At 49.9% G+C, this 25,478-nt stretch overlaps 1 protein-coding gene across 2 annotated transcripts; it reads right to left on the bottom strand.

Annotated features, from left to right (window-relative positions):
• Window positions 1–7,457: 7,457 nt before the first annotated feature.
• Window positions 7,458–24,250, bottom strand: SYNGR1 (synaptogyrin 1). Of its 2 annotated transcripts, none has more exons than XM_027722706.2 (4): window positions 24,040–24,245; window positions 12,458–12,695; window positions 10,904–11,049; window positions 7,458–8,346 (listed from the first exon to the last, which is right to left on the bottom strand). In XM_027722706.2, the coding sequence occupies exons 1-4, from the start codon at window positions 24,136–24,138 to the stop codon at window positions 8,128–8,130; spliced, it is 702 nt and encodes a 233-aa protein (XP_027578507.1). In that variant the 5' UTR covers window positions 24,139–24,245; the 3' UTR covers window positions 7,458–8,127. The 2 variants fall into 2 exon arrangements, with proteins under 2 accessions (XP_027578507.1, XP_027578510.1); XM_027722709.2 differs by lacking the exon at window positions 7,458–8,346 and adding an exon at window positions 8,372–9,612 and having other exon boundaries at window positions 24,040–24,250.
• Window positions 24,251–25,478: the final 1,228 nt, after the last annotated feature.

Below are 25,478 nucleotides of genomic sequence, written 5' to 3'. Positions count from 1 at the left end.
TAAAGCTGTGAATAGGTACAAATAATTAAAGGAATGGGTCTCAAATCTGTATTAAAAGTAGAGTGGACAGATTTTGTACTGACAAAGATTTGTTTTCTTACCAGTATCAAGAATTCCCAGTGCTGCAGAAAAATGCAGAGCACAGCATTGTCCATGCCATTAAAAATCTACAGGCAAGGCAAGTGTCTTTGCTTTAAAACGCGATGACACTTTTTCAGCATTGCAGCAGCAGCTTATGGTTATTTAATGCCATTGAAGGTTGCAGTCATGCACCTTGATGAGCACAGTCAGACCCTGCCCTTGCTTAGAGCACCACTGAAATCATCAAGGCTTTGGGTGTGCTCAGAACTGCCAGCACGTATTGCACTGCAGGACTGGGAATTTAGGAGTAATTTCTGTCTTTTTCTATCCATAAGTGAGTGCTTTTGAGACCAAAAAAAGCAAGAGTCTGTGTGAGGGTGTGATAAGGCAGAATGTGAACTCAGTGAGAGAGCAAAACAACTTTCCTAAAGATACAAGATAGAAAAGCTGCCACTCTCCTTGTTTATACAATGACTTGTCACATCTTGCAGTTAAAAATGTGCCCTGTTCCTAATTTAAATATCTGGCTTCAGCTCATAGTCACTAATCTTTGTCATTCTGGTTTATTTTTTTCTGCCAGTTTGGGCTGAACATAGACCTGGTGCAAAGCATGCTTTTCTTGATGAAAATACTTGTGCCAGATTCTGCCTGGATATTTCTGTAGTTCTGTCACTGAGCTTCTGCTCTAACTTTGAGTGAGACAATTAACTACTTGTCCTGGAAAAAAAGTGAATGGTAAGATTTAGCAAACAAGGCCATTTGCAGTGTTAAAGGCACATTTGTCCAGCATTTCAGAGTCCTCCAAAGGAAAGTGCTACTGAAGCTGGTGTGCTGCTCTGTGAATGTCTGCTCACAGAGACCAAAAGCTTTGTGCAGCACTTGGAAGATGAAATACTGCACCAACTGAGTTTTTGTTGGCTGTACCGATCAAGCTTATTTTATCTTTCATTTACACTTCTTGCTTTCTGTAAATCCTCTCAGAAATTACCATGCTTTATTCCCGTGCAGCCAAAATCTCCCCAGGAACGCAGGACATTGGTCACTGAACCTCACCATCCATGCACAAGTAAATGAATTATATGATTCAGTGACTGCCAGATATACTGCTCCCTCTCTCACGTTAAACTCCCACATTTCTCGTTCCTCTTTCTCTCTCTCTCTCCCCCTCTCTCTCCTTTTGTAATTACTCTCATATTTTCTCTGTCCGCAGTGCTAGGGATTATACACATGGTATTTCTGGTGCCAAGCTGTACCGCTGCCTTCCTGTTTTTACCAAAGTTTTCTCTGCAGGAAAGGAAGAAGCATGGTCACTGCTTGGCTGCTGGATGAAAGATGAACAGCATGACTGAACAACATGCCATGGGGAGCAGAGAGCTTGAGGCAGCCTCAGTGCAGTGCTCTTGTAGGCACTTAGAAACCGTACACAATGGGAAGCATATGCAAGATTGCTGGCAGAAGCCATCACATCACATTTAGTTTCTCTCTACTGATCATGTGTAAGACATGTTTAGAGAGATTTTTTTTTTCTCCCTTGTTTTAATGATAATGGAGTCTGGGGCTTGTTGCCTTGGAGTTTTTGATTCTTTAATTTTTATAGGTTTTAGAAGTAGTTATTTAGTGAATGTAGATTTTAGAAGTAGCTGTATTATATCCCTTATCCTTTAGCATAGTAGTTACACATATACCCAACCCTATTACCCCAATTCCATATCAGTTCCCCTAAATTCCAGTAGCATATTTAGTCTTCTTTTCAAGGTAGGCCTTCATTCTGTTTAAGAACATCTGCCCCCTGGCCTGGACAACAAGATATCACCCAGGACTTTGGAAAGCCTCCAAGGACTTTACGTGCTGCAAAGAAGAAGATGAGGAAGAGAGAGTCCCAAAACACCCCCAGACTCAATTCCCAAGGGGCAGGGCAGGGGCAGAACGGGGCAAAGGCCGGGGGATGGACGAGCGGGAATTGACTGGACATCATTATAAAATTATAACGCCCGGGTCAGGGGGTGCACGCATGGTTTGTATCTTCATTAAAACCTTCCCTTATCTTACCACCTCCTTAAATTGCCCCTGAGTTTTTTTTCTCCCTAAATCTTTTAGGTAACAGGCTGGAAAGTCATGATTTTTGGCAAGGCCTGGAGGAGGTAATATGGAAAAAAAGAAGGGTCTCTCTGACAGAGCCAGCTTGCTGCACTGGCTCTGCTCCTACAGCAGACAGAAGGGTGGTGGAGAGGGTGGTGTTGTGAGCCCTCACGCAGCTCCACCCTGAGGTCTCTCCGTCTACCTCTACCTCTACCAACTTTAGCCTGATGCTTCCCACAGGCACAGGTGCCCTAATGCTCCTCACTTCTCTGCATGCCACTGTTTCCAGGCATGCTGGAATGGCAAAGAAACAACATGGGGCAATAGAGAGAACAAGTATTAAGGAAGGAAAGCTGGAAAGAACAGCTTCCTGCCCCCAGCATCCTCCAGAGAGCTGGAAAGCCAATGTGAAGAGCTACTGACAGAGGAAGGGGTAATGATGAGAGTGCTGATCCCTGCAAGAGGGAACCAAATATCACTGCAAAACAGTTTGTACAGAGCTTTAGGCCAACAAATGGGGTTGTTTCAGTTGTGCCAAAATATATAAAATATATATATAAAATATATAATTTTATTGAATTTCTTGATACACTAAACAAAGTTGCATCTCTTTGAGTCCTGGGATTATGTGACCTTTTTTTAAAAAAACCCATCTTTATAATAGAATTATGTTTCTGGATGTCATGGCTACAGGGAGAAGCTTCAAAACATGACTCATAAGTACTTCAAATACCAGAAAACAAAATGAAAGAGATTTCAAATTATTAGAAAACACAAACTAGTAATGTTAAGAGTCTTATTCATCTGAAATGCTTGCTTTTGGCAACATCTCTTGTCTCATCAGTTTTTAACTCCACCAGTTGCCAACGCAGACATTTGCCTTTCTGTGGGCACAGTATCTCCACAACACATCCACCCCAAGAGCTGAGACTGTAGGAAGGGTCTTGTCCAAACAAAGATTAATCATGAAACAGATGAGTTGGTCCATCAACACTTTTGCATATAATTTGATGTGCAGTTGCAATGTGTGCTCAGTTGTGTCTCCAAGAGAAGAGACAGTTTGGAGGACTGGATAGAGCCTGTTCACCACCATGTGCCTCTGCTTACTGTCCTCAAACCTCACAGGGGTTCGGAAATGTGATATTCAGGTACGTGGTGACAGACTCATTACAAAGGGATGAGAAGGAAGCTTTACCTAAGCATTAGTGTAGGATGGGATTTGGAGTTTCATTTTTACTGCAGAGACCGTTGAAACAAGATCCTTTTTAGTGGTGGGCTACCAATCACTGACAGCCACTGTCAGCAATGTCTTGACAGCTTGTTTCCCAGAATTTGATTATGTTTTGAAAACTTAATGCACTACACCAGACACTCGAGCAATGATCACACATAGATGAATAGAGGTAAAGACACATCAAGGGACTAAACAGATCTGCTTCCCCAGGTGTGGAAATAGAGGTGTGTATTTTCATATAGGTTTGTATCCTATATTCCTGCACTTCCCCCTTCTACACCTCCTATTGCCATATCCATTTCACAGTGGAAGTCCACTTCTAATACGGCATGTCAGGTTCCTCATGTTTTCCTACTGATTAGGTGAAGACACTCTACGGTGTGTGATTTGAAACTCAGGCCAAGTAAAACAAGTAACCATTAGCTCCCCCTGAAACATCTCAATAAGGGCAGTTCTTTAGGTCTCTTTCCTCTGTTAAAGCCACTGATTGTCAGTAAACTTGCCAGCTTGGCCATGGAGGAGCACAGGAGCCAATGCTCTCATAGCAAACCAAGCTGAAAAAGCCATCCCTCCCCAAAGAAGAAAATCCAGACCATTTTTTTTCCATATAGTTTGGTTATTTTGAACATCATAACTTTATTGAGACACCAGTAGTTACCACCTTCACTTTGTTAACCACAAATATATAGGACATTGTAAACACAGGTGCCGAGGTGGCGGGGTTCGCTGTAGTTGGATTTCGGAACAGACAGGGGCAGGGGAACAGGGAGGAGGGGTGAAGGGACACTCGGGCTTAGACAAGACCACTCAAGAGGATCCTGTATGCGGCAGGCCATCCATGAGTCATCATATATACGTATATATGTATAGCTTTATATTATACATCTCTTTAAATATATATATATAATATATATACTATACACAGGCAGTAATGTGGCAGGGGAAGGGGCCGGGCAGCCCAGGTGGTGTTACAAATGCCACACAGGCAGCAGGGAGTTGTCTGGATGGATGGTTTGAACTTGCTGCATGAGGTGGCCTCACTGGGCTCCTTGCCTTGTACCTGCTCTGGGGACTGGAGCTGAGACTCCTGTGGGAACCACTCTGCAGTGCTGCTTTCCCAGGTCCTCCCAAGTGCTTGCGAGGGAGCAGAGACAAAGACACCTCCTTCCCTGACGGAACTGCCAGGAATATGGCGAGGAAGGGTGTGTGTGATGAGGTGATGAACAGGGTGGTGGTTAGGATATGGGTGAGCCAGGGATGGGGACAGGTCAGGAGGCTGAAGCCACAGATAGAACTGGGGCAAAATTTCATCATCCTTTTGCCCTTCAGAGCCTCTGCTTCCACAAGACACTCCCTTACTTGGGGGCTTTGTAAGATAAGAAGACATCAAGGGGACATTGTTCCCAACAGGGGATAGTAATCCTCTGTAATCTGGACAAATGGCAGAGGGAGAAGAAAGCTGCCTTATGATTTTGCTTATACAGCCTTCCCTCTGACCTCCTAATCTGTAGAGTGGGGCTGATATCACCCACATTTAGAATATAATAGACATGTTCTAGCCAGCTGTTCAGGTCTTGCCTATGATAACCAGAAATAGGCAGCACCTTATCAGAAGCGCCTAAGATAAGATAACCAGCCCTTTGGGTAGGTCTGTATGTCTCATCAGCTGCAGAACAAGCCAAATGCCATTGGAAATTGCATTTTGCATTTTAAAGAGCTACATGCAAACAAGGAGACTCCCACCCCCAGGTCTGTCACCACCAACCCTCCACTGCAAAGGCTGAAAGCACATCAACCCAAGGAGCCGTATGTCTTCTGCCATGAGCAAAAGCAACAAGTTGTCTGAGTATCTACTTTTGTAGTGTCCTCTGCCACACCAATGCCTTTCCTACAATGCAAAGCAAGGAGGAGAGGGACAGAGAGATGGGTAGTAACCCAGGATGAAGCCACCTGGCTCTGAGGGGGAAGCTCATACCTGCTTCAAGCCCATCTGAGACCATCAGCTGGTTACATGAAGGAAGCAAGCCAAAGAGGATAAAGAAAACCTTGCTCATTAGTCAGCCCCAAATGGTGTTTAGTCATCTACGTAACTCTGATGGGAACAGGGTATGTAAGATGCTCCTGCGCCACACCGTAAAAGAGAGCCTCAGGTAGACCCCCCACATATTTTCCATACCTCTCCCTATGTGCCTGGTCCCTCACCCAGAGGGGACAGGCGCTGGAAAGTTCCATCCAAAAGGTACAACACATTTTTGTGCTCAGGGCTGGTTATTTATAGCATCCTCCTCCTCTCGGTTCCCTCCCCACACCCCAAATGAAACCATGAAAGATGACACAGATGAGTTTGGGCGAGTACAACTAATTTCTCTCCTCCTCCACCTCAACATTTGTTTATTCTTCTCCCCCAGGGGGAGATGGACTGGAGGGAGCTCCCCCCACAGCCACAGTCATAACAAACCTCTCTCAATAAAGTAAACCCATCCCAAGCCTAAATATTAGGCTGAACCCACAGAAAATGAAGCTCAAAGAGGCTTCCTTCCAAAAAACACCCCTCCTATTTACAGTATTGCGTTCACTCGCAGCCCTAGAGCAAGGGACGTGTACCCAGTCATTCCTGCTGTGTCCGTGGGGCTAGCTGGTCCCCCTCTCCTGTCTTCACCAGTGGGTAACTACCAGCACAGTGGGGCAAGCCATGGGGAGGACAAGCCATGGCAACAGCCACCAGCAGCACGAGTCTGCTGGTAGGAGCAGGTAGAAACGATGTCTGTATACAGCGGAGAACACTGCTCCACTTCCCTCTTGGGGGCCTGCTGCTCTACAGTCCCTACCCCATCCTGATCACTGTGGGGCAGATGGGAAGGAGTCACGCTGGGAGGAGGGAAGGACTAGTAACTCCAGTGTCCTCCAGAAGAAATGTTCACACAGCCACAGGCCAGACCTGTGTCTCATCCTCCTGACTCCTAAGGGTACTACGAGGAATAGGCTGGATGCTCAGCAGGAGCATCTACAGATTTTGGATCTGCTCCCCATCTCTGCTATGGGGACCAGTGTTGCGTCAAGCAGGGTGGCTTCCTGGGCAATGGAGCTCCTCACTGCTGCAAAGTAAACCCTGCATCTTGTGCTCTGAGAGATGTCTGTGCCAGGGACAATTGTCCAGGTAGCTATTGCTGAATTATTTCCCTTCAGGGGAATTCTGGGAACCTGTCTTCACACAGAGACCTTGCTTCTATCCTAGAACAGAGTGGGCTTCCACAGCTTTGTCTTTACTTGAAGCAAAATCACGAGGAGTGTGGAATGATATCCATATGAGCTCTATTGAAGAGTCACTGCTGCCACCTAGGCGAGGCTTTAAAGCCAGCCAGGATCTGAGATGCTGCAGAAGAGCACTAAGGTATGGTCTATGGCAAGTACAGAAAGACCAGTCCTCAGAGAGCTCAGTCTGGCCCCACCCAATTCTCTGCACACCAAGATCTCCTCCCCATCTGAGCGGGAGACAAAGTGCAGCTGTGCAGGGCAGCATCCTTCCCCACTTGGTTGCACCCCTGTGCAAGAGCTAGATGCATGCTGGCCATTCCAGCAGCAGCATTTCTTTCCAAGTAGTGTCCTGCTCCATTCCTGTGTGCTACAAAGATGGCATCAGCAAGAGGCTTTGCAATGTTGTAGCAGAGGTAAAGAGGAAGGTGAGGACCTGAGGAGCAAAACTGTCTTTCTCCTCCTCCTCCTGCCCAGGATGAAAGGACAAAGCTCCCCTCTCCCCCTTGAACCAACCCAGCTGGGGTCAAGGACTCTCAGGGTGCCCAGAAGCCCAAGTCCTCCATCCTTCCTCCCGGGGCACTGTATCTGGGCCCAGGGACTGGGCATGGCTCCCCTCCTGCCTCATCAAACACTAGACTGAGAAGAGCAGCGAGCAGGATGCACAGCTGAGGGGAACTACCTCCCTCTCAATCCTGGGGGGCTGGATCTCATGGCACTGCCCCTCTACTCTGCTCAGTCTCTTGCTGTAACCTACAGACATGTCTGTGATTCCTGATTGTACCTGCAGATCTTCCTCTTTCCCTTCCCATTTTTTCTCTTTGTGTTCCCCCACTCCAATATCACTTCTTCCCAAACCTTCTAAAAATAAAGCACCCTTCACTCACTAGCATGTGGCAGAGAAAAGCCCCCATCTTTACTGTTCCTGCTGCCCTCCAGGCCCCATCCTCACACTTGTGTATGCTGACTCCAACACCACTCCCCTCCCTGAGCCACCAGGTGCTCCAGACCAATTTGGATGCTCCCACATCTACTCCAGCCTTTAGTGACACCATCTCTTCTAGGAAGGTCCACAGTCCCTCTGATTTCTTCCCTTCTGCCTTCAACACCCTCTTCCCTACCCTGCTGGTACCATAGCCCTTCTCCTGCCCACCAGACACACTATGCCATCTGCAGCAAGGCAGGAGGGAGAGGAGGAAAGGGGGGACTTTCCTGTCACAATGCAGATTTTGGGAAAATTTGGTTCTGGCAGGTAGCTTGGGGGGAGAGGAGAAGGAAAAGGTGATGGGGAAACCTTTTTTTCTTTTTTTTTTTTCCTTTTTTAAAAACAATAAATAAAAACAGATGACCCAGAAGGCTGGAGCATAGCTGAGAGCCATCTCTAGTACCACTATGCACGTGTCTGGTTTGTGCCTCGGCTTTCTGCCGGCAGTGGGAAAGGGGGCAGAAGGGAAAGGGGAAGGGAAAGGGGCATCGGTGGCTCAGTAGTTCTGTGTTTGGTACCCCTGTGTCTCGGTGTCAAAAGCATCTGCTGGAGGGGGCTGCTGGTATGTCCCCACCGCATCTGTAGCATCCTCCTCGTTCGTGTAGGGAGCATAAGGCATGCCGGAGTCCTGGCTTGGGTCCATGTAGTCCTGGGAGAAGAGGGCCGAATCGGCACCCAGCTGGAAACGCTGATATGCCAGGAATGCCTGGCCCACCTTTAAGGGAGGAGGTGGAGGGAAGAAATGGGAAGCAGAGAGGGGAGGGAAGAGGAGAAAAAGAGGGGGAACGTACCGAAAAAGAGAAACAAACAAAAGTGGGGTTAGTAGTGGTTACGGATTAGTGCGCGAGGCCTGCCTGGCGGAGCACCGGTGAAACACCCCAAGAACATGGAAGTCCAGGCTGTCCCACAGAAAGCATGAGCCCATCAGGAGAGAGGAGCACTGGGCAGGGATGTCTGCAAGTGCAGCTGGCTGTGTGCAGCCTGCCAGGGCTCTCTGCTCTCTCTGGGATGTGATGGGCACTTCCTGCCTGGCAATGGGGTTTCACCAACATGGCACAGATCACAGAGGCTCAGTTGGCACGTGCTTATTCCATTCTGCCCCTCCTGCCTGTGGGAAGGCAATATCTGCCTCAGCAAAACCACAGTGGGTTCGGCTGCCAGGCTGGATGTACGCTGCCATTTGGCTTGGAGCGGCCAGGAAGAAGAGCAGGATTTGACACAAAGTAGTGAGGTAGAGGTCACCCCCTGTAACCCCTTCACCAGTCAACATCCACATGAGCACAGACCTTGGAAAGGAGCAGCAGGAGGCAAGGTGGCTGCTTCCTAGACCACAGGCAGCAAACAAAGTGCTGCCTCCTACCCCAGGCACTGCAGGCAGGACACCTTTTGGTGAACTGAGGGAGCCTGGGCATAGGGTTCAGCACTGTGGACCCCAGCAGGCATGATTTGTTGTCCCAGAGCATCGATGATCAAAGTGAGCAATCTAGCAGGTGATGGGGGGAGAGGTTTTTGGGGAGTGAGGTCTGGAAATAAATGGAAGAGATAAAGTGGTGGGGGCAGAGGGTATCTCCTGGCTGAAGTATTAGGTCTGAGCAGTCATCTAAAGAAAGGCACAGTGGTGTTACAGAGCATTAGTTAGGGTATGGGTGAGGGAGAGAAGGGAGCAGAGGAGGAGAAGAAATTGCCAGTTCCAACTCTCCAGAGGGAGATCCCCCGTTCAGTGGATAACCCCACTCCAGTTCAATGGCCCATGTCTTCCCATCCTATGCCCTGCAGTGACCACACACCCATGGTCAGGGCACTGGAACCGGCTCTGCTCAGTGACCTCCTCCAGCTGCATCCCTCCACCCCTTCCCCCAAATTCTCCCATCAGCAAGGGGCACTAAGGCAGCAAGGATGGGGAGTTAGGGAACAGGGTATTGTATTCCTCCTGAAAATTAATGTCTCTGAGTCTCCGGAAAGCCAGAAATGCGAGGATGCCCTGTGAGGAGAGAAAGGGGTGTGGGAAGGAGAATCAGTAAGGTAGAGCAAACAGGCGTTTGAAATAAAAACCCCAAGGAACCAGGGGAAGAAGATGCCTGTTTAGCCACTCACAAGCCTGTGAACTGCAGAGGACCACTGTAGGTGATGGCACCTCAAAAAGGGTCCTGAGGGACCCCCTGCAAAAGCCTTGCTCCTTGTCAAACTTTCTGCTGGAACTTGCAAGGGGACTTTGGCAGCACTCAAGTGCAGGACACAGCTCATGAAGGGAACACACACACTGATGTTCCTTGATCCTGCTTGGTGTGACCTTCCTCTCTGGCAGCTCTGTGGTCTTATGGCACCCTTTCTATCTGGACCCTGCCCAACGTTAAGGCCTGTAGGAAGGGGAGAAGACAAAGCCACAAGCGCTTACGCATGGAGACAGGGTTAAAACGCTTTCCTGCTTGGAACTATCCTGTCACTTCAGAAAAAAATCACTTGTGCTTGGTGCTTTCAGAGGCAGGAGGAAATCATCAAGGACATTTATATTGCACACAGCAGTTTTTCCAGAAAACTAGCAATAAAGAACTGCTGGGGAAAGGGCAATCTTAAGACAGCACCATCACCTTCCTGAGAGACGACCCAGTGAGGCAGTGCTGCAGACAGACAGCCCAGAGGGACACTCATTGCAGCCTCTCGTGGCCAGTGGTGACAACTCATATGACAGGAGCACAGCAGGGACAACCCCTGGCCTGGAGCTCCCTTCTCTATTTAGTGTCTGTGAGGTGAAAATGCTCTTGAAGTCCTCTGATGCAAAGGGGAAACAGGTTAACAGGTTGTCCAGAGAGGTGATGGATGCCCCATCCCTGGAAACATTCAAGGTCAGGTTGAACTGGGCTCTGAGCAACCTGCTCTAGTTGAAGGTGTCTCTGCTCATTGCAGGGGAGTTGGACTAGATGGGCCTTAAAGGTCCCTTCCAACCCAAACTATTGTATAACTATGATAATGGTGCTTGGGGAGCAGGCTTGTCCACAGTCATACTGGAAGTCTGTCAAGGACACTACTTAATAGGATATGGGACTCTCTTTCCCATTGTGCTTGTAAATGCTCTAAAACCTTCTTTCATGTAAGTTTTTGAGTCCTTGTTTCCCAAGTTTACCTCCCAACCACCTCCCCTCCTGCTTTTCCTTCTCAGAAGCCACGTGAACTGAGATCCCAGAGGGAACCACTCTTAGCCAATCACCTTCCATTCCCCACAAGATAATACAGTACAGAAGACATTTGATCCAACATCATGACTCTGTACTCACCCAGGTGAAGATGGAGAAGAACGAGAACGTGATGGCTGCTCGGGCTGCATCCCCTCCCTCATTCAGTGGGTTGTCCTCTTCTTTTGAAGCTTGCCACTGGTTGGTTAGAAAGCAGAAGCCAACGAACCAGAGGAATGCCCAGAAGGCTGAGATGGACCACCATGGACATGCCAAAGGGGAAGGACAGAAGATGTGTGTGAGCAGAACATATACATATCACATTTCTCTGGAGATTTCAGTCCTCTGAGACCCACTAGGATGTTGCACAGCCAGTCTAAGCCCAAGTGAGCTGGTAAAGCTCACTGATGGCTACATTGTCAAGGTGACAATAGGCGTCTGCAGAAAGTACCTCTGGAGAGTTCATTTGCTTGTGTTTGGTTTGATCACAGGACTTGCATTTGGCCTTGGGAGGGAGCCTGAAGGGCTTCCAGTACTAGAGCGATCACCTGGGCTGTCCGAAACAGCCACTGCTTTACAACCTTATCCTGCAAGGACAAGCAAAGAGCAATTCCTTCCATGGGAGCTGCAGAGGAGTGGGAAGGAGCCGGCCTGCAGTTGCACAGAGACTGGCTTTTGTCAGCACAGCACAGCTCAAGGACTCGCATCAAGGAAAGGTGGTGAAGGACCATTAACATGCTGTGCCCCCAGGAAAGGGGTGAAGGTAGAGGGTAGCCTCAAGGGGGAACTTACTCTCTTTGCCAGGTGCAGGCAGATACCCAGCAGTGGGGGAAATGGACATTCCTAAGCAGCAGCAAAACAGGGCTCAGTCGCTCCCCTTCTCTTGTCAGCTGTAAAAGGAACTGCCAGGCAAAGGGCTAACCGTGGACAAACCTGCGAGCCCAATGTCCTTAGCAAGTTCAGATGCTTCATCTGATCCTGCCCTCATTCCACTTATGGTCCCTCTGGCATACTCTGGGGAGGGCCTGATGTTGAGCAGTTTGCCTGAATGGGTGGAGTAAGCCAGGAGAGTGACTGAGGATGACAGCATGAGAGCAAAGCACCTCCTCATGATACTGCTGACTGGCCTTACACACACACATACACACACACTGTCACTGTGTCACTTTAACACGCTGCTGGGGATGGAGAGATCTGACTATAAGTTAGAATAAGCCTCAGGGATGGATGAGGTCCTGAACAGTTATTCATATAGGGAATGCCAGGTAACCTAGGAGGACTAGTTAAGTCAGCCTGCATGAATCCCTCAACTTTTTTTTATGTTCAATCACCTGGAGCTGGAAAAGGAGGAAGTACTGTCTCCAGAGGCATCCATACTTGGTCTTAACAAGCACAAGGATGCAGGGAGCCAAGACCTGCTAATCCTAAAGGGCTCCCTGAGCTACACCTATGGAGAACAGTTGAGAGGCATCAGCCAGATTGTCTGAGAAGAAGAGAAAGGGAAAGAAAAGGAGAGAGCCAGAAAACCTGAGAGAGTAGGGAACCTAAAGGCCTCCTTGCAAGCAGGAACCTGACCTGAAGGGCAGCAGAAGCTCCCTCCCTCTCCCTTGCTGGCAGAGGAGAGAGGCACTACAGCCAACCAGCCAGGAAGCTCACCCGAGACTCCGATGTCTGAGAGCACTGCCTTCTTGCGGTCCTTGACGCTGCTGATCTGCGGGAAGTAGGCATCCAGAGCCAGGTAAAGAAGGCAGCTGAGGAAGGCGAGGACACCCACGGTAATGCCATAGTTGCAGGCATTGTGATTGCGGTTGAAAATGCAGTGCTCTTCTGACTCGTCCAGGCGGTTCACGTACCCTTCATTGACAATGGAGCCAAACACCACAATGGAGAATATCTGGTGGGGAGGGAGGCAAGAGACATGTCAAGGCAAGCCCCATCTCTCCGGACCAGCACAAAGGAGCAGGGGACAGACACTCTCTGCAAGCACATCTCTGCTCTGCTGAGCTCCCATCCTGCTCTCTTGCCTGGGCTGTAGCCACAGGGAATTTACTGGGGAGATGGTCTCATTTTATTTCTGAGGATTAACTTAAAATAGGACATTTTTAGATTGAACCTTTTTATCCATCTGACCTAAAGCAATGCAAAGCAGTTGCAGTCTGGAGTAAGGGTGGCTTCCCACAGACACACAGGGAGGCAACATGGAGTGTAAACTGGGATATGGTTTTGGTGCAGGTGCCTGCATACAATGGCTTCAAGTAGAGGAAATCCTCTTAGTCTGCACTTATTCTCCCACTCACTCCTTTCCCGTCAAGGGATTAATTGTTTCTACCGTGCATTTGTTCACTGATTTTATCTATCAAGCTACTATGCTCTTTTCCCCATCCACCCTCCTACAATCCACAGCCCTGCTTGCTCTGCAGCTCCATTTTGCTGGGCTCCCGTTCTCCCCATCTCCCCACACATCATACACCTCTCTCCACCAGTTTTCCATCAGCCCAGTCCATGACACCACCTATCCTTTTGCCCACTCACCTGTATGCCAACACCCTTCAAGCTTCCCCACAGATTCTAGGGGCCAAACATCCTTCCTCCAGGTCCACCTGTCAAGGCCACTGTGAGTCCTCCCTACTCATCGCCACCACTGCCACTGCATGTTATTTTAAATCAGGTAGAATTAAGGATGAGTCCAGGTAGAAATGCCCTAATCCGCAGTTGCTGGTCTAATCTTTGCTCATAGGCTTAGCCTTTGTCTCCTGCCACAAGGCTGTCCCTCTTTGACACAGCAGGTTCACCAAAGCAGAGAGCTATTTACAGCACCCCCAGTCCTGCATCTCAAACAAACAGCTTCCCCTTGCAGCCACAGGAGAAAGAGGGGAAGATCAAGGCAGCATGTACAGATTTTTCTTTGCAGGGCATCTGGAGACTCTCAGTAGGAACAGCCATCTGCAGGCTGCCTGCAGGAGTCTCAGGGAGACAGGAAATGGGACCTCAGGCATGGGATGAACTTACATCTAACAGGCACTAGGACATCACCAGGGCACTATGCCAGCCCAGGAGATTTCTGCACAAGACCTGGCACCCTTGGAACCACCACTCAGTCCCCAAGGAGCAGCAGCACACAAGAAGGTGAAGAGGCCAAGTCTCCTGCAGGGAGTGGAGTTAGGTCTGAATGTTTGCTAGGTCAGAAGGATTCCAGTTCCACTTAACCCAACCAAGCACCAGAAGATAACCCAGAAAGCAGAAAAGTAGCTTTGTGAGTTCAGGGAAAATTGCTGATTAATGACAACCCAATACACCACTTATCATTGGTGGGGTTGGACGCCTGAGATCCACAGCACAGACCTCTGCTGTTTGGCCTGTGGCTTCAAGAACGAGAGGAAAAACCTTACTCACAGTCCCCAACAGCCCTTGGGCAGATACTCAACAGCAACCATGTTTCACCTGCCAAACTCTAAAAAGTAGCCACTGACACATATTATTTTTTCACTCCAAGACTCACACTTGCATTGCTGAAATTGGGTGTATCACACTAGAGCAAACTAAAAAAAGCTGGGAGCTGGTGTTCCTAAGCACAGAGACTGTATGGGTTCTCTGAAAATTCATGAGAGCTTTTTAAGCTTAGAAGTAAAACAACTGATTTGTCTTCCTCCTTCTTGAAAATTGAGATTGATCATATTTTGCAGAAATTGCCTGTGAAAATTTAATAAGAATCTCTTCTGCCAGAATCAAAAAGTTGATCCTCAAAATTTCAGCCTGAATGGTTTGGAAAGCAGCAAAATTGTACACAATTACAGCCAGGCTCCTTCAGTGGGACGTCTCACACACCTTTACAACAGGCTGGGCTGACAGGTCTGCCTGGGACCATTGACAGTAACACCCTGTTCCTCTGACCTGAGGGGGAGCCGACAGACTCCTGAAGTGACATCCCAACGTGAGGCTGTGACCAGCACCGATGCTGACACCTGAAGTACCAACCTCCATATATTGTGATTACAAGGTGGGTGCCCCGTTTTCTGCAGCACTAGACAGAAAGCTTATCTTCTCTTTGGGAGATAAGGAACAGCCTCAAAAGTGGCATAATCTGGTGTTCAGTTTTGGTTTAGGGCTCAAAACTGGTAAAATGTTGATTCCCTGAGTCAGGTCAACCCTTGCAACAAGCTGTATTGTGAGTCTCTGCTTACTCATTCGAGATGAATGAACTTCAGTAATGGCCTGTCCCCAGAGACACCTCTGTTTACTCAGCTCATATCCTGAGACATATCTTCCCTCTGCTCTTATCTTGGATTTGCTGCTTGGCCTGGAAGAGCTCTCAACTGCGAGCAAAAGAAGCAAAATAATTCCTTTTTGCATTTGATCTTTCATACCTTTTTATGCTGGCATGTCATAGAGGCCCAGCTCAGAGTCACAAGACCAAAGGAACATCTCCCTCTCCCTAATTTTCAAGCAGAGGTGGCAGTCCTAACTTCCTTTCTCCATCTTCAGTCAGCCAAAACACCACAACTTCTCTCCTATGAAGAGAAACCTGTTTCACAGCCTGGAGGTGCCCAAGGTATGATTTACAGGCAAATATCTGATTTCAGATGATCTTACGAGTTTTCTGGGGAGATTCCACTAAATGTGTTCTCACTTGTGAGCAGAACAAGACACTGCAGATGCTTATCTTCTGTGTCCTGAAACAGCTACCCCGAAGTACTCTCTGTCCTTAGGGAAGCTTTCAATGGACCAAAGCACAGTAGTTTAAGGGATGTCTCCTTCTATCTGTGTGTTCCTCACCACTGGCATCAGCTCTGGTCCATGCTCCACTCCTCAGCACTGCAGAGAGGGCACGGAGAGGGCTTGCTTCCTTTGCCAGCCTCTCACCACCCTGATGGCACAGCAAAATGCTGTGAGGACCCACTGTGCACAGAAGCCTTGAGCTGGGCTGAATAACACCAACTGGGCAAGAACAGGCAAGCTCAAACCAGAGGTTCCAGACTGACAGGCAGAGCTGGACAGCAGAAGAGGCAATTGCTGCTGCTGCTGACAGGCAACATTGCCTGTTTTATTCCTGTGATGTCTATACACAGAAACCATTGTGACAAACAATTTTAAAAAAAAAAAAAAAAAAAAAAAAAAAAAAAAAAAAAATCATAATTATGAGAGCTCAGATCTTGCAGCCCTAAGGAGAAACTGTTGCACACTTCATCTATGGCAGCTACTCCTTGTTGGTAAGGAAGCAGGTGGGTGGAAGCTCATTGATGTGGCAAGTCATCTTAGAAAGAGCAAATATTTTTTATTTCCTTGATTTCACAATCTGTGCCCTGCAAAGATGATCCAAGCCGCAGGTGCAGCATGAATGATTGCCTGGATTATAAACAAAGCACCAAGTTTTCAAGAATGAAGCATTTACGTTCCCATTCCCATCACATCTGCAGCACTTCTGAAGAAATGCCAGCATCAAGCAACACTGGCACAAGCCTCTTACTGCCCTGCATTATCACTGCTTGTTTCTTCTCCCCCCATTTGGCATAGCCAATCCTCGCTGCACAGAGTCTTGCCTATGGCCACTGATAAAATGGTCCAAAATACACATCCAGCTGCAAAGATGAGGTGAGGAGAAGATGGCAGGAGTCGTCTTCTGACTGAGCACCGAGATGCAGGCAAGTGGCTTGTCCGCAGGCTGACAGGAGGCATCCCAAGGTTCCCATCATTTCACTCTGCTGAGGGAGGTGCTAGCCACTTTCCTGTGCTCGGTGACAAAAAACAGCCAGCCATCCCCAGCTTTGGGCACTTGAGAGGCCTCATTTCTTCAGCGAGGCTGCTGAAGTCAGCTAACAGGGCTTGAAGTAACTAGATTTTTTGGTTGAGATTTTTAGGTTTCTTTAAGCCTCCAAGAGCAGTGTTAATTGGGCAGGTGTGCAGGGACAGAAAACAGCACTTGGAGAAGATCTGACCAACTCATTCCTGCTCCTGAGACCCAGCTTTTCTCCACTTCGCCTCTCCTTAAATGTTACATCCACACAGGTTGTTGCAATCATTTTCCTTGACTCCTGTTTTTATCCAAGAGCTCCGAAGACACCAAGTGAAGCCCAGAGCCAGGTGCACTGCAAAGCTGACAGAGACAGAGCAACTAGCCAAAAGATGCAGCAAAATGAACTTAATGCTTAGCACTGTGCGGAGGAGACGGGGAGAAGCTGAGAGGTTTCCTCTCCTCATTTCTCATGGGGCTCATGCAGCCCATTACAGGCATGTAAGGGCTTATTACAGTGAGAAAATTGCAGAACAGGCAAAATTCTGCACCCTACCAAAACATACTTTTTTTCCCCCTCTTGCTTAACTCGCTTATCTGATTTTGCCAAAGCCAAAGGTGAGTGGTGAGCCCTCAGAGGAGAGGTTCTCCAGTCCCTCCCAACCTCCCCAGTGCAGGCTCAGCCCTGCAGAGAGCTGGGCAAAACCTCCTGAGCATCATGTGAGGCTTTCCACCACACTGCCCATCCCCAGCCGTGCATCAGATGCTCCTGAGCATCATGTGATGGATGCAAAACACAGCCAGCCTCTGGCAGTGCACTAGGATTTTCCTGCTCCTCATCCCAGGAGTTTGTCATGCTGCCTCCTGACTTCATCCCCAAGATCCCCAGGATGGCTGTGGTGGGGATGAGGCTGAAGAGGGTTTCTGCTGAGCTGCCTGCCTGGGCTCACTGCAATGCCCGCCGGCCACAGCCTCTGTTGCACTGCATGCTGCCTCTCCCTCTCTCACCCCCCCTTTTTATCCTGTTATAGAAAGGAAATAGTTTGGTGACATAATATTCCTTGTGGGACTTCAAATCAAATCCCCCTCGGGAAGAATGAAGCAATAACCTCTTCTGAGTCTGATCTGGTAATGACCAGGAATAAATCTGTTTAAAAAGAAAGCGAGAGCAGGGGAGAACGCAAAGGATAAACTGGCAGAGATGATCTGTCTTTCATTTTCATTCAGCCTCTTGCAAATGGAGTCTCTGGAAAGCTTTGGAGTGCCCTGCACAGACATGGATTATTATTATTATTATTACCGTCATTAAATCTACTTGTATTTAGTTCATTTCGAAGAAAACATATGCAGCTTTTGAGACGCATGGGACTGGCAGCTTGGAAACAGGCGGCCTCTATTTATTCCCTCCAGCCGGCACCACACAGGCAGCAAACAACTCCTGCCCACGGTCTCGACAGTGTGTCTGAGCCCTGTGCGGGTGCTGGAGGGGGCCAGTCTCCCCATACACAATTCCCCTGAACATGGGACAGGGGAAGAGCACAGCTATGCCAGCACTTCCCTCCAGTTCACCCTCTCTGGCCACCAGCCACATGGCACCAGCTCCCAGCTCACCAGCTGAGGCTGAGCTGGAGCAGGTGACTGAAGGGAGAAAGGCTCCGAATCCCTAATTCCTGCCACGGGATCTGGGACAGGCTTTCCTGGCCAGCCAGCTTTTTTTTTCACACATGGTTTGGCAGCTGACAGGCCAGCCATTAACCCTTCTGCCTCCCACCAGACCTGTGCCCAGGGTGATCTTCCCCACTACAACATCCCAAGCCCCAGGTGATGATGGAGCAGCCGTGCCTGCAACCCTGGGTAGGAAGGAAGAACTCTGCCATTGGAAGATGCCCATGGTGTAGCAGGAGGCTGAGCCCAAGAGGACAACTTCAGGAAGCTCCATCCAGTCCCACAGGTCTCATGCTCTTCCCCTGGTAAAAGAGCATCTTCGGTCCCATCATGACTAATGACAACTTCCCATGACTACGTCTCCATGGTGGTATCCATGTCTTTTGTAGTCCCAACATTGCTACATTGCATCTTTTTCCATAAGGAAGAGTTCAGTTTTCTTTCTAGCAACACATCTCTCCCTCCTTGGCTTGGCTGTGCCAACCTAAGCAGAGAACTGCACCCACTGCCACCTGCGCCTGCTCCTCTTGCAGCCTCATGAGTCCTCTCTGCTGCCTTGTCCTGCCACAAATGTTTGCCTTGTCCCATCACTATGCAGTTTCTCTGCTTCTCATCTGTGTGCCTCTCTTGTTTTGAAACAGTAGATTACCTATGATTATGTTATTTTTTGTTCATGTTTCTGACTGTCTTTGATTCCTATGTGCTACTTCTCAGATCTTTTATCTGCCAATGCCATTAATGAGAGATTTGTTCCTGTTCTAAGATTCTTCCTGGAAATGCTATGCTGGGAACAACACGACCTTCTGTATCCAACCTGAATCACCATGCAATTGTGCACACTTATTGTTCATCTTCTGACATGGTCTCTCACCTAATCCCAGTGATACCAAACTCCCAAAAACCCTTCTGAAGCAGACCTAGGGATGGGCATTCCCTTAAAGAACTGTACCTGAGGCTTGACTGAAAGCACATGCTTTGAACTGCTGTGTTTCTTTCATCATGCACCAGTGTATCTCACAAACACACAGCCAGGGAGCATGGTGGCTGGGGCAAACATCAGGTGGCCGAGAACAGACAGAGAGCATGAGCTATGGTCCAGGAACATGGGGAATATCTCAGTTAAATTTACTTGAGAGAGAAAGAAGGTGGGAGCCCAGTTCCAGCTGGTTTCGGACTAATGAGGCCCCCAAGCTGTAAGGCTCAGTTTAACTGCCATTGCAAGCCCACACTGGGTGTCCTTGGGAAGAGGCAAGTGGTGTCATAAGCCAGGCATGAGCATGGCAAGCCAGGCTGGCGAGGGAGGAGATGAGGCTCCCTGCCATGCTGTGACTTGTTTCCACCCTCCAGCTTGCAGGTGCCAGCCTGTTGTGGTGGAGCAAGGGATGTGGTTCCTGTCCTTCACCTGCCTTGTCTGCTCAGCCAGAGCTGTTTGGGATGTACCATGCCTGTAGACACAGGAGACAGCACTTCCTGTCCTAGCTTGAAAGGTCTGCATGCTCCTACCAGCCAGGGGACACAGTGGCAACAGCAGCAGGTAACGGAGGAAAAGATGGAGGGCAGGCAGCACCTCTCCTCACCGAACCTCCCTTTGGAGGGGCAGTGACTGACCTTGGCATCAGAGGGGGCTCGGGACCTCAATCTGTGTGACAAATTTTAATGGGCTGCTTTGTCTGTGCAACTGTGGTTGGAAATACTCTCACTCAAACCCACATCCAAGCAAGCTGGGCCTGCTTCCAAAAAGCTAGTTACTTTTGCCTTGTTAGGCTTTTACACCGAGCAGCACATCAGTTTCTCAAGCAAGCAGATTTCCAAGCAGACAGGAGCACCTGGAACAACCTGTTTCAATTAGCATTTTACTTATTTATGGCACCAGTGCTACATCCAATGCCTGCAGGTTGCGAAGGAGCCGTCCAGCTCCCATGTGCCAGCTGCGGAGAGCACTGTGGGTCCGGGCACAACGGGACTCGGCAGGGATGTGCTCACACTCACCTGCTTCATTTCAAGAACAATCCTGGAGCTGTGCAACTGGAGCTTGGTGTGGGTCACCCAGCTCCACGAGCTCCAGCAGTAGCACCAGTAGCTCCAGCTGCTGGGTCACCTAAACGGGCTGAAGGCAAGTCTATATGCCAAAGTGGTAAAAAACCAACCCATGCACCCATGTCTCATCTGCTGTGGGGCACCAAAGTCACAGGGTACTTTGAGTAGGAAGGGACCCACAAGGATCATTGATTCCAGCTCGGGGATGGACCCTGTGACCTTGGCATCATTAGCACCATACTCTTACCAGCTGAGCTAAACAGTTGTGAGATGCAGCTCAGCTCTGAGCACGTCTCTGTGTTGCAGCTGGCAGCAAGTGAAGTGGCACAACGTGGAGCACTGCCTTGAAATACCAGGACTGGGAGTAAACTGCAGTGGCAACATTGCAACAGAGTAAGTTGCTTGACTTCTCTTGACTGCTGTCGCTGGGAATAGGGAGGGAGTTGTTCTGCTCTTCCCTACAGAGGTGAGGAAGCCTCTGGGATTTTCCAGCAACACACTGCTTTTGTCAGCAAGCTTCAGTTCATCTGAATCGGACAAGTCCCCTCACTGCAAGATCCAGATGCTGTTGGAAGCACCTTCAGCAGAGATGCTCAGGAGGGATTGCTCCATAGTGCTGTTTCCTTGCTCTGCTATTTCATCCTGGCAAGCACATCTGGGGAAGGCAGCAGCAGAAAAATGGCTTGTGCTGAGGCTGAACATCCAAACCTGACACAGGCGCCCTGCAGGACCACTACTGCTCACCAGCACCCATAGCAGGCAACCTTTATATAGGGAAATGCATACTTACTCCACCATGCCCGACCTTCAAAGCACCCACAAAACCTGAGCTGCCTCACAACACAGTCATAGTGAACTGATGCTCCAGAATTGCTAACCTCTTTCCATAGTTCAGCATTCTCCTTGTCAAATTTATCTTGTCTCCTCTTCAGCAAGGAGCAATATAAATAATCTTCGGTCATCTCATCTGCTCCTGATCCTACAGTTCTCCCTAGAGATTTGCCACCACCTCAGTTGGGCTGCAAACTCCCTGGGCAGGAGCCAGTTCTGGTTTCTGTTGGTAAAAAGCCATATGCACCTCTGTGCCATCATGAAGTCTGCTAAAAGGCTGCATGACCCGAGCACAAGGTCACTGCCTGAGGAAGCGATCACGAGAATTTCTGCTCTCAGCGAAAGCTCATCATGTGAAACAGGCCAAAATGAGCCTTTAGCTTGCCCTGGGGAGACAATGGACCAGTCACAACATGAGCAGGATAAACGCAAATGAGATTTCAGGAGATGGCGGGCAAAGTACTTCCAGTGTGTGCAAGAGCAGGTGAAAGGAAGGACTCTGTTCACCGAGACCACAGGGAGGAAGAGCCCTTTGCCACCAGAAAAGTTTGGCTCACAGAGCATGGCAATAGGAAAGCTAAGTACAGATGCAATCACAGTCTATAAATACACTCAGGGGAAAACACCAGGGAGGGAAAAGCACCATTTAAACTGAAGGGCACAAGATCACAAAAGCAAATGGATAAAACCCTAACCATGAATAGATTTATGGTGGAAGGCCCTGACCATTGGAACCACTGAGCACTCTCCCAGACAGGGTGAGAAGGCCAAAAAAACCCATGAACTAGTCTTTTTTCCAGCAAAGTTCAACCAATTTATGGAAAGGGCCATAAAGGGTATGATGCTTGTGACAGCCTGAGAGAGGACTTCACTGCCCACAAGGACCTGTCTTGGTCTCAAGTTAAAAAAAAGACCAAAGCTACAACTGAATATTTGGTGTGAGCTTGTGGCTCCCCTGTTTTGTGAAAAGAGAGAGGACAGACAAGACCAAGACAGTGGAAAAGCAAGAAAAGGAATACATAGACTTGCACCACGATGGCCATGCCAGCCTCCCTCGCTGGACCACTGACCTGGAGCACCTCCAGCTCCTGCAAAAGGACTTCAATTTCCACGGCCAAGTGAAGTGCCTGGGGTAAATCCCATCCTGTCCTCTGTCAAGGTCAGATGACCAGGGGGAAACAGCGCAGGGTCCCAAGGAGATGCCAGTCCCTGAGAAGTGCTTCTTGCCTGGGGAAACCTTGCAGGGCACAAAGCTGAGCTCACCAAGCAAGCCAACAGTGTACTCTGAAGCAGATTAGGTGCCTAATTAAAAACCAAACATATTTCTTGTTCTCTCTCCCTCACTGGTGCCTCTGGGAAGCCAAAATCCTGCAGTGTTTGGATGAAGGCGAAAAAACCCACCAGACAGAGTGGCAGAGAGAGAAAGAGGAAATTCTGCCACAGAGATTAGCAGTGGGAGAGCCTTTGTAGGTCACATCACGTCCATCATCCTGGGGCATGCAGGCTGGCTCCACTCCAGCCACCCAGGAGCAGGGGGCACACATACCCCCTCGCCTGGCCTCCAGCCACAGCCAGCCCGCTCCTGGCGTGATGTGCTGTAGTGTAAACAAGCTCAGGCACATGGACAGACAGACAGAATGCCCGCATTAATCATGTCCTTAGCTGTCTTGGGGCTCTACAGCTGCCCTCCGAGTCACATCACCCGGAGGGGACATCACCCACCCATCCAGCTGGGAGGAAAAGGGCTGCCTCCCCACCACCAGCAGGGAGCCAGGCCACCTTCCCTTTTCCTCCTCATTTCCCCCACCTAGCACTGCTTTTATTTTCCCAAAGCCAGCCTGCAGCCTTTCCTCTCAGCTTCCATGCGCATGTGTCTTCTCCACTCTCTCTCCCTGCCCTCCCTTCTCCGCCACCGGCCGAGACCTCAATCTCTCCCCCGCCAGCTCAGTGCTGCAGCACTCGCTCCCTTAATCCCAATGACCTTCTTGCACATATGCGCCGGCCCCACGGGCAGCCATGGGATCGGCATCACGGGAAGAGGAAAAGACCTTCTCCTGACAGCCCCATAAGATCTCCCTTTCCCTCTACCCCCTTCTCCACAAATTATGGAGATGAAAACATTACAGGGAAGGGAGCTTTGGCGAGGTGAGAGGATTAGGGTAAAACACGGAGTGACACTGAGCCCCCCATAGCCCCTCCAACTCACCTCAGCACGACCTGAGCCCAGCACCCCCAACCCACCGGGGAGCCATCCTAGGACTGCAGCATTCTCCCCTCTCCCAGGTTTCCCCCGTCACCCCACATCCTGCTGCCTCCCAGCATCTGCCAAAACCCCACAAGCACGGGAGGGCGAGAAGACACCCCACCACCACCCCCAAACCAGCAGGGATGGAGATAGGGTCGTGGTCATTCATGCCTTCCCCCCCAGAGAAGAAATCTCCAACCAGACTGCTCTCGCCCCATATGGCCCTATATCTACGCATCCAGATATGTAGCTGTATGTGTATGTGCACACATATATGCGGATATATATGGACTTTTATACATACATATATATATAAACCCAGAGACAGATCCATATATCCAAACATACCTGCACTTATATATTTTTATAAAAAAAAATATATATAACAGAGATAGAGCCATAAACGGTTATGGAAGTATACGTCCACATCTGTGTGTGTACTGATCTAGGATGTGTGGAGACATATCGACATATGCATACACATGCATATATAAAGCATATAATAATAAATATATAATATATAATAGCATATTATTATAATAACATATAATGATATGTAACATAGGGCATAACGATTTTTTATATATATGTCTGCGTGCGTGTATAGAGGCAGGTGAGTAGGAAGGGTCGGGGTCGGGGTCGGTGGGGGGAGCCCCGCCCGCGCCCCCGCAGCCCGGCGGGACGGCCCCTGCCCCGGTGCCGGTGCCCCCCCCGCGGGCGGCGGGGCCTTACCCAGGAGACGAACCGCAGCAGGGTCTGCGGCTGCCGGATGAAGGCCTGCGGGTCGAAGGCGCCGCCGGCTTTCCCCGCTCCGAAGGCGCCCCCGTCCATGGCGGTGCGGGGGTGGGCGGGAGGCAGGCGGGGGGCTCGGCGGGCGGTGCCGGGCTGCGCCGAGCCGAGCCGGGCTGCGCCGAGCCGCGCCGAGCCGAGCCGTGCCTGGCAGCTCGGCGGCGACGAGCCGCGCGCTCCCGCCCACGGGGACGCGCCGCGCCGGGAGCGCGCACCCACCCCTTCCACGCTACCACCCCCCCCCGCCCCGCCGGCGCTGCCGCCCGCGGCACATCGCGGCCGTCCGGGGCAGGTCTGGGGGCAGGGCGGCGGTGTCCGTGGGGCTGGAGTGTGCGCGGGGTGCTGGGGGCGCGGGCACTGCGGGTTGCAGCATGGGGGTCTGCGGAGGGCGGTGCGAACACCTCCCGGTACAAAGGCAGCCCACCCCAGCGCCCCTGGGAGAAGGATGCAGGGGTCATAGCACGCTTTGTTTTGGTAGGTCCTAGCAGAAGCGCGGGGTCAGCCCCCAGCCACTCACACTCTCTCCTTGGCCCTAATGGGACCACATCTGGAGTGCTGTGTCCAGTTCTGGGCTCCTCAGCATACTGACTGAGAGGGAGAAAAGGAGCTACTGGAGAGGATCCAGCGAATGGCCATGAAGATGCTGAAGGGTCTGGAGTATCTCATGAGGAGAGACTGCAGGAGCTGGGCCTGTTCAGTCTACGGAAGACTGAGAGGGGGTCTCATGAATATAAATATCTCAAAGGCAGGTGCCAAGAGGATGGTGCCAGACTCCTTTCAGTGATGCCCAGTGATTGGACAAGGAGCAACAGCCACAGACTAAAACACAAGAAGTTCCACCTCAATATGAGGAAGAACTTTTTTACATTGAGGGTGGCAGAGAAGTGGAACAGGCTGCCCAGGGAGGAGACATTCAAAACCCACTTGGCCACGTTCCTGTGTCACCTGCTTGAGGTGATGCTGCCTTGGCAGGGGAGTTTGATTAAATGATCTCGAGAGGTCCCTTCCAACCCTAAACAATTCCGTGATTCTGTGATGCTACCCCATAGAGGCTCCCACAGAGAGGTAAGGCTGGGCCCTTGGATGTGGCCGTTATCCCAGAGGTGTGGTCAGTGCTGCTCCCCCACTGGACACCTGCCCCCAGGCAGAGATGCCTGATGAGCCTCAAAATCACACTGCAGCGAAGTCTAGGGCTCTCATTTGCAACATCCCTCACCCAGCCCACACCGTGTCCCTGGGAGGGGGCAGCAGGAAAAGGCCCTTTGTGAACACGGGGAATACAGATTTTGGGGAGAACCCCCAACTCTGGGAGGCAGAGACTGCAAGATACACACCTTGCACTCCTGAGGCTGCAGCCTTGGGAGTCACCTGGACTTCTCTGG

This window comes from Pipra filicauda, unplaced genomic scaffold, assembly GCF_003945595.2.
Source record: "Pipra filicauda isolate LSUMZ 115617 unplaced genomic scaffold, ASM394559v2 scaffold95_size2449627_pilon, whole genome shotgun sequence".
NCBI lineage: Eukaryota > Metazoa > Chordata > Aves > Passeriformes > Pipridae > Pipra > Pipra filicauda.
This window is presented reverse-complemented; position numbering and strand designations above follow the sequence as displayed.

Coding starts and splice junctions, on each gene's coding strand:
- SYNGR1 (XM_027722706.2), bottom strand. CDS start 24,138: ATGGACGGGGGCGCCTTCGGAGCGGGGAAAGCCGGCGGCGCCTTCGAC. Junction 12,696..24,039: donor TGCTGCGGTTCGTCTCCTGG/GTAAGGCCCCGC, acceptor CCTCCCCACCAG/ATATTCTCCATTGTGGTGTT. Junction 8,347..10,903: donor TCTTCTCCATCTTCACCTGG/GTGAGTACAGAG, acceptor CCTCCCTTAAAG/GTGGGCCAGGCATTCCTGGC.